The sequence below is a fragment of the Xiphophorus maculatus genome, chromosome 21 (assembly GCF_002775205.1).
Source record: "Xiphophorus maculatus strain JP 163 A chromosome 21, X_maculatus-5.0-male, whole genome shotgun sequence".
In the NCBI taxonomy this organism is placed as follows: Eukaryota; Metazoa; Chordata; class Actinopteri; order Cyprinodontiformes; family Poeciliidae; genus Xiphophorus; species Xiphophorus maculatus.
In genome coordinates this window covers 5676310-5684341 of record NC_036463.1, presented here as the reverse complement: position 1 = coordinate 5684341, position 8032 = coordinate 5676310, and the positions used below count along the sequence as shown (strand labels likewise).

At 37.5% G+C, this 8032-nt stretch overlaps 1 protein-coding gene across 5 annotated transcripts; it reads left to right on the top strand.

The window, feature by feature from the left end:
- Positions 1-350: 350 nt before the first annotated feature.
- On the top strand, positions 351-6902 carry LOC102228464 (coiled-coil domain-containing protein 106-like). 5 transcript variants are annotated; one of them, XM_023325990.1, is made up of 6 exons: positions 351-522; positions 1004-1124; positions 3776-4028; positions 4142-4351; positions 4428-4631; positions 6296-6902. In XM_023325990.1, exons 3-6 carry the CDS (start codon positions 3776-3778, stop codon positions 6673-6675), a joined length of 1047 nt encoding a protein of 348 aa, XP_023181758.1. In that variant the 5' UTR covers positions 351-522; positions 1004-1124; the 3' UTR covers positions 6676-6902. The 5 variants fall into 5 exon arrangements, with proteins under 5 accessions (XP_023181758.1, XP_023181757.1, XP_023181756.1 ...); XM_023325989.1 differs by having other exon boundaries at positions 3771-4028; XM_023325988.1 differs by lacking the exon at positions 1004-1124.
- The last annotated feature ends 1130 nt before the right edge of the window (positions 6903-8032 follow it).

Below are 8032 nucleotides of genomic sequence, written 5' to 3'. Positions count from 1 at the left end.
AACAAACGTGATAATTTCATTTCCGGAGGTGGCGGTATTACGCTTTTAGTACAGACATAAAAACAAGGCTATAAATTAAAAACGTGAAAAAACGAACAAAAGTAATAAAACTGGGGAGTTGCTTTCACTGATGCTTGCGTGTATTTCGGATAAGAATTTATCTAGGTTAGGAATAAAAAAAATAGCGTGACATGCTATTTTAAACTGTATCTAAAGCAGTTTTAGATTACAAAACAGTCCAATTGTCAACTTTAACAAACAATGTAGTAAATATTTGGTCTACTTAGTTTAAAAGAATCGATACAAATCAACACTTCCCTCTTAGTTGTCACAATTACGACATTCAGTGAACGCAGCCGTTAGCTCCGCCCCCTTCTCCCAGACATGCCTGGTGTAGTGTCGCATTTCGCCTCTTCTCTCTGTTTATATGTCGATCAAACTTGGAGTTGTATTTCAAATTAACATCATAACAAACCCTGGAACATAACCAGGCTCTATCTGAGCATCTGGACTCAGTTGTAGGTAGGTTATTCTGCGTGTCTTACCGGCCGCCTTCCTCCGTTTTTCCCCGTATTTTGATGGTAATTACGGTGATTAGCATCCATGTTGGTTGCAGGTAATTGAAACCTCTGCACGGAGGAAGGGTTTGCTCTTTGTATAGGTTTAATCACGTTATACGGATGCTTTATAATTTCTGTCATTTTAAATATTAATTGTATAAAATATATCCAGAGAATACATCTTCATAAAAAGATAAGATTTAAGGATTAAGCCTACTTGTAATGTTTTATCCCGGTTGGAACTGAGACAAATAAATTGGTATAATAACGCGTCAAATATGTGACACTAATTCATCTTTATAAACAGTGTATTATACCCTTGTTATAATCAGAAAGCACAGTTTTCATGATGTAACATTAAATCTAGTTGCTTCAGTTAACAACAGTTTGATGTCCAGATGTCAAACACTTGAACACACCACTTCAGAACAGTTTGTGTCCAGGAAGTGTGGGGTCTGCAGCCCTTTTCCTGATCCCAGTCCCATGCAGGTCCTGGATGGAGGAAAGCACCAATAACAACTGTACAAAAACCTCTGAAGAAGACAACTTTCTTCTTCACAAAATGTAAACAAAAATACATTTTTGTATTTTTAGCAGGATTTGTCTTTTGTCTGTGGTCATAGGCCATGAGCCATTTCTCTTGCTAGTGCAAAACAAATGCCTGTTGCATTTGTTTTGGTGGTATTTACCCAGAATGCCCTGCGTTGTAGTCCACTTCCTGCTTCTGGAGTGGTCTCTAGCCCACTTTTCGTTCACATATGCATTCGACCTTCACCATAGTTCACTTTGACTGAACCAAGACCGATGTTTGTATGCACCCTATGTATCCTAATCCTGAATTTTTAGTATTTTCTGTAATTTCCCAGTTGGGATTAAGATCTAACCTGGTTGGTTATTTTATTGTACAAATAAACAACCAACTATAAACATCAATGCTAAAAATAAAATTTAGACATTTTAATACGATAACCAGTAAGTAAAAGACTTTCCTGCTCTTTTCTAATTTATGCTGATCTCACGCACAATTCTCCGCTTTGTAATAAATATGTGGTCTGACCTCATGTGACTGTGGATTAATAAATGATTAACTTTTCTATAAATGTGGATTAAGTCATAGCACAAAGGCTTTTCTGTCATTCAGTAATCATTGATTACTTGATACTTTGTCTTTAGGTCATGTGGAGCTTTTTTCACCTCTGGAAAGTTAGCTAGTCCATAAGTAAAGACATAAGAGGAAACTTCATTTATTGTTTTATTGGAGATGCAGTGAATTTGATGTATCTCTATGTTCAAAGAAAACACAATTAAACATGTTTTTTTGGTGAATTACATCATGAAAGAGGCTGCTCTGTTTGTTGAGGCTGTTAGTTGCTTTATTACAAGGAACATCTGAATAACTTAAAGTAGATTAAGTAATTGTTGGAGACGCATGAACTCTTGGTTAACACTCATTACTTCAGGTTATTTAAGGTTGAATTGACATTTTCCCTTTAAATATGCTTAATTTTTTTTGTCAGGGTGTTATATGTTTGTTTTTTTCTCATCCATTCGACCTAATCAGTTGGAATAAAGTGTCTTTTTGAACATAAAATGAGTTAAAAACCCATCGTTTGACTTTGTACGTCATCATTTCACTGGAATCTCAGCATGAAGAGTCATGTTGCAGTTCCTCATAATAAAGGTGGATCCACTTTTCGTAAATGATATGCTAATTACAAGGTCTTCTCTTAATTACAAGTTAAAGCTGTCATAATTGCATGGGCTGTTTCTTGTTGCTATGGAAACAGATTCAGTTAAAGGTTTTTTCCCCCAAGCAGCGAGTTGTTGATGGCAAACACCGAAATTGCACGAGCCACCTGCATGTGGTTAATGCTGCTGTTCACCGGAAAATGAATGTGAATTTCTGAATTTCCTTTAAAAAAAAATCAGTTTCTGTCATTAAAAATGTATTTTTTATTTGTATAAAAGGTGCAAAACATGCAAAAACCATCCCTGATTTGTTAATTGTGAGTGTTAATGTGAACCGATTGAAGAGCAAAGGAACGGTTTAAATCTACAAAATGTCGATTTACGGTCATGTGATGATTATATTTCCATTTTTAGTCAAAAAAAATTTAAATGGAAAGATGTGTCTATAAACAGAGTGTTAGTTTATCGTCTAGCAGAGGTAAACATTACAAGTAGGGCTTGGAATCGGCCTGCCTAACGAGCCCAATAACATGAGACGTATTTGCGTGATGACGTAATGTGTGCGCTCCTTATTTTGATTTCGAACGTTTCCAAGATGGCGTCGCGGCAGCAGAAACCGCTCCAAAGTATGTTTACATTTCACAAAAGATAAGATACTGGGGCCACTGCCAACATGTACAGCGCTTTAATTACAAAGAAACGATGAAATACCTTCAATATCCTCAAATAGTTGACTAACATGAAGGTAAAGCGTTTGATACGTTGCTTAGCGACTGCTGTGACTTCCGGGGGAGGCTAGCTTCTAGCATAGCGTCTTCCGCTATGATTTCAACTGTAAAAAACTATTTGATAATATAGTTTTGTCACCTTGAAATAATTACTTGTTTACTTATTGTTTATTAAACATAATATAATTTTATTAATGCTAAAATAATTCACCCACTCGGATCCAGGACATTCTTGTGCAGACGCAGAACTCATAAAACAAAACTATTTAAAAAGAAAAGATGGTTCTACAAATGGAAAATAAAAATATAAAAATTCTTCTAAAACAGGTGTCTATCAACAGGTGAATTATATGTTGCGTAATTTTGTAAATAATAATAATGCTAATAAATGAACACAAAAAAATAGGGACGTGCGATATATCGATGTTAACATCAGTATCAGTGAATGTTGGGAATTTCCCTCCCCATTTTTTTCCCTTTAACATTTCTGTTGGTCCAATAAGTAAAACCGGCGATATTAACAACTAGTGTTTATTTCCTTTTTGTTGCCCTTTATGTTTCAGGAGGAGGTGAGGGTTGAGCATATGTTTTTGTTTGGTCATGTAACTGTGACAGTGATGCAAAACAGGTTGGTAAGATGTTTAACTGAAACCGAGAAGCAATGTCTGTGTTGTGGTCACTTTTTACAGTGTTTAAAGGTTAGGAAATATATTTAATATTGGTTATGAGCTATCATAGCAGAGTTATCGGATATCATTTCAGTAAATATTTCTCTTCTCTTTGCCCTGGTTAGATTAGATGTCGTCCATGTGGCAACAGGAGGCATCCGGTTATTCCCCGTGTGTGGAGATCGACTCCAGCTCCGTCAGGTCCAAGGACCGGCTCGGCTCTTCGAGCTGGCTAAAGCAAGAGCAGGATGAGCTCTGTGGGAGAGCTCATCCTGCGGGAGATGAGATCTCCCGCAGGATGTGGGAGATCAAATGGGAGAACTTCCAGGGCGGAGCGTCCTCCGACGCCGTTCAGGACAACACTCCCAGCAGCGCCATGTCTGGTAAGAGCTGAAGCTATTCATTTTGAACGTTTTTTTTTGTTTCTTCAATCATTCAGTTGTTAGCAAATCACCAAATTCTCATAAAATAAATTATTTCTCTTCGTAACGAGCAGCTTTGTCATTCGAGGGCTTGCCGCCGAGGGTGCTGCTCACCATCACAAAACTGCAGTGCATGCTGGAGAGCAAACAGGAGCGTATCGCTGCCCTGGAGCGACAGGTGGAGGACCTGATGCAGGATCGCAAGTTTCTGCGCAGTCAAATCGAAAACCTCACCACCAATCGCTCCATGGCACCATTTGTTGCACCCAGTACAGCCACTGAGGGTCAGTAAATCCATACAGCTAAAGGAAGCTGTTTTAACAGACTAAGAGGTTTTATTTTAGTGTTTTGTGTCTTTAGCTCCCAAACCAAGCAAAATGCAGCATTCAGAAAACAAATCTCGAAAGAGAGAAAGAGCTTCTTCTTCCTCGGCCAGCAGCGAAAGCGGCTCAGAGGCATCCGACTCCTCTGACGTGTCGGCGGCGTCGAGTGAGCACCGACGGAGAAAGCACCACAAGGACAAGAAAAGGTCAAAGAAAGGGAAAGACTACAGCAGGAAGAGAGGTAATGAACAGATGAAATGTTAATAAAACACATCTGATGCAAAGCTAAAGGACCATTAGCTTGATCTCATGGTGCTTCAGCAGATCTGTTTGAGCACTTTGGAGATATATCCACATAAACAAAAAATGTTTTTTTTTTCATACAACTTGTCGTCCATGTGTTGTATGAACAAAAAAACATTTTATTCTGAATCCAAATGAAAACAGGTGAGTGTTTTTTTTTTTACACAAACAGCACTGAAACCGGCCCTGTTGCACCTTGTTACGCATAGTTTAACAGAAGGACACAAAGCAGATCAACATGAAAAAGTTATATCAATAGCTGTGTATACGCGCAAACTGATAAAAATAGATAAAACATCAAGTTTTATCAAATCAGCACCCCTCCACCATGCTTGAAAGTTGGTATTCACATTTTTTGTGTGTTTGGTTTTCTCCTAATCTGGTCCAATTCATTATGGTCCAACATTTCTACTGTGGTCTCATTATTTCAAACTGTGAAACCTGCAGGTTCTCAAAAAAGACACCAATTTCTGAAAGGGAAATAAACTCAGAGCAGTAGTTAAGTCGAAACCGTACAAATATATAATTACAGTATACATTTAAATAAAAAAACTTTTGTAAATATATTCTACCTAAAATTCCAAGTGTCATAATTTTAGATTCACTGGGATAAAAAGTCTTACTAAGCAACTTTTGCTGTAAAATTATTAATTGGTTAATCCAAAAAAATAACAGATTAACCTGACACTGTACTGATGTTAAGTCAAGCAGAAAGAGCTTTTCACGTGTTGATGTTAGAAGTAATTTTTTATTTTCACATATAAATGATCACACATAAACCAAAGGAATGCTTTGTTTTTGCGTTTTATACAATAAAATTGTTTTTCTTATCTAAAAAATAAATTGAATCATTAGTTTAATTGCATTTTAGCTGCATAAAAATATTGTATAAAAAGGGTTAAGTGGCTAAAAAACACCTGCAGAACGTGCTAATTTCATTTCTTAATATTACATTTAATTGAACTTGTCGTATAATCCTTTTCCTGTGGGAAAAACAGCAGTTCAAATTCATCCTTTAAAGAACTGAATATGGAAATAATGAAACTAGCAATTATTTTGAGAGACGGATAAGGCAGAAACCGTTAAATAAAGAGCAGTAGCGCGTAGGGATGCAAGTTATCAGTTAATGGGTTAATATAAGCTAATGATTAACCATTTTCTTGACTTTTGTCTAGCTCTGACCGTCTTTCCATAACATAAAAGGCTAAAGTTTTCATAATGTGCTGTCGCTGCTCCGTCACGCAGCACCTCGGCTTAATGAGAGCTATTAATATAAAAACTTAAGGAGCTTGTTGAGTGTTTACATTTCAAAGAGAACCGCATTTTACATCCTTCACCGGACTCTGGACCGTTTCTCTTTCCCGTTACGGTAGTCCCCGCCGCCATCTTTGATTTAGTCTCAGAGGTTCCGCTTAAAGATGACCAGTGGCGCCCTCTGCTGGGTGGCGGCCAAACTACAACACTAAAAGAAAGTCCAAGAGGACCTTATTAGTTAACCCATTGATATCAAATTTAATCTAATAAAACCTTAAGCGTCAATTAATTGTAAGCTGATGTATAACAGCGTCTCATGTAGCATTTTGTTTGTTTTTGTCCCATCAGCCACTGGCGTCCTGTACGTCATTAACCGCTACAAACAGGTCCTCTCAGCCTTCATCAAGAAGAAGAGCATGAGTGAAGCCTTCCGTCACCACGGGATCGACAGGAACACCATCGCCAACACGGCGTCCATCGCGGAGCTGCACCTTGCCGGGAAGGAAATGATCCCCCTAGTGGGCCAGTTTCGCCAAGGAGAAGAGACTCTGGTGAATTACGCTCAGAGATGCACTTTGGTCATCGACAGAGACCCCGAACTGTCCAGAAAAATCGACCAGATGAAGGCGAACGGCCAGCTGCTGCCCATATCAGGGAAGAGGTCCAGGGTACTGCATTCTCACATGCAGCCACTAGGGGATGAAACAAAGAGCATCTTAATAGGCTGATGCTTAAAGAAAAAACTCAAAGAAGAGAGGAATGATGGGTTTTCTTTCAGTTGAAGCTGCTGTTTTATGTCGCACATCCTTTAATTATTCTGTCTTTATTTGTCACATATTTCTTTGGAAAATGTAGCAGTTAAACTCAGACGTTTTTATCTCTGTAGTAGCAGAAATATCCACCAGATGGCAGCATTCACCTGTTATTTGATTCTCATAAACTATTTCAAAATGGCGGACTTTCAGGTTTCTTATTTCCAAGTACTTGGCTTTTAATAGAGGTGCTTGACTTGTCTAATTTATCAAATTTTTGTGATAAAAATAATTTTATTTATTAAAAAGATTTTGCTGTTTGCCTTTGTTTACATTCAGGACGATTTAAAATGAGCCTGACAGAATAATAAAGCGATATTTAATAAGTTTTGATGAGGCCGGTTAAAAAAACCATTTGAAAATAACCTTTAGGCAGGAATTAAACATAGGTTTCATTAAACCCACTTGACTTATTTTATATCTGATTTCATATTCTAACTGTAAATGCTGAGTTGTCATTAGAAAATCATCACAATTAACAAAAATTAAAGCTGGAAACCAACATCCTGAGTGGAATTAATGTGCTTCATGTATCACATATGTATATATGTGTGTGTAAATGTGTTTATGCTATACATGTATGTATTATTTTTAATTGTAAGAAAGCTGAAAAGTGTGGCATGCATTCGTTTTTGAGTCAAAACTTTGTAGAACTGCGTTTTGCTGCAATTCGACCTCCAAATGTTTTACTACGTTGATCAAAGACTAAACATACAGTGAGGATGAGGCAGCAGAAGTAAAAAATACTGCCACCTTCAGGTGGGAGTTAGCTTCGCTTCAATCCAATATTAACTATTTTTGTGGAAAACTTGAAATAAACTCACAATTATTCTGAAATGACTGGCAACAAATGCCTGATTCTCGGTTCCACTTTCTTCTGTTTGTCTTTCTGCATAAAATCCCAAATGAAATGCTTTGAAGGCGCTCCGATGCAGCTGGATGCTCCAGATGAATATTTTTAGATCCTGACTTTGTGAAGCACCCTCAGCTAATGGTGTCACAGCAAAACGTCGCAGTTTGCTTTTCGCAGAGTGACAAATTACTTGTGCAAAGCCATTACAGGGTGCTGCATCCTCACTGTTTATCTCTGCATGGGACTCTGTCTCTGTCACTCAGATTATTTCTGTCCACCCATCTTCCACCACCTCTGCTGTTTCTTGTTACTCTTTAAGTCTCCCTATTAAACTTTCATTTTCTCTGTTTTTGTGAAAATTTTGGCTGATTTTCACAACATTTGGTGGATTTTTAGAAAATGTAAAAGGTTGTCATTGTA

Coding starts and splice junctions, on each gene's coding strand:
- LOC102228464 (XM_023325988.1), top strand. CDS start 3,776: ATGTCGTCCATGTGGCAACAGGAGGCATCCGGTTATTCCCCGTGTGTG. Junction 4,352..4,427: donor ACCCAGTACAGCCACTGAGG/GTCAGTAAATCC, acceptor TTGTGTCTTTAG/CTCCCAAACCAAGCAAAATG. Junction 4,632..6,295: donor AGACTACAGCAGGAAGAGAG/GTAATGAACAGA, acceptor TTGTCCCATCAG/CCACTGGCGTCCTGTACGTC.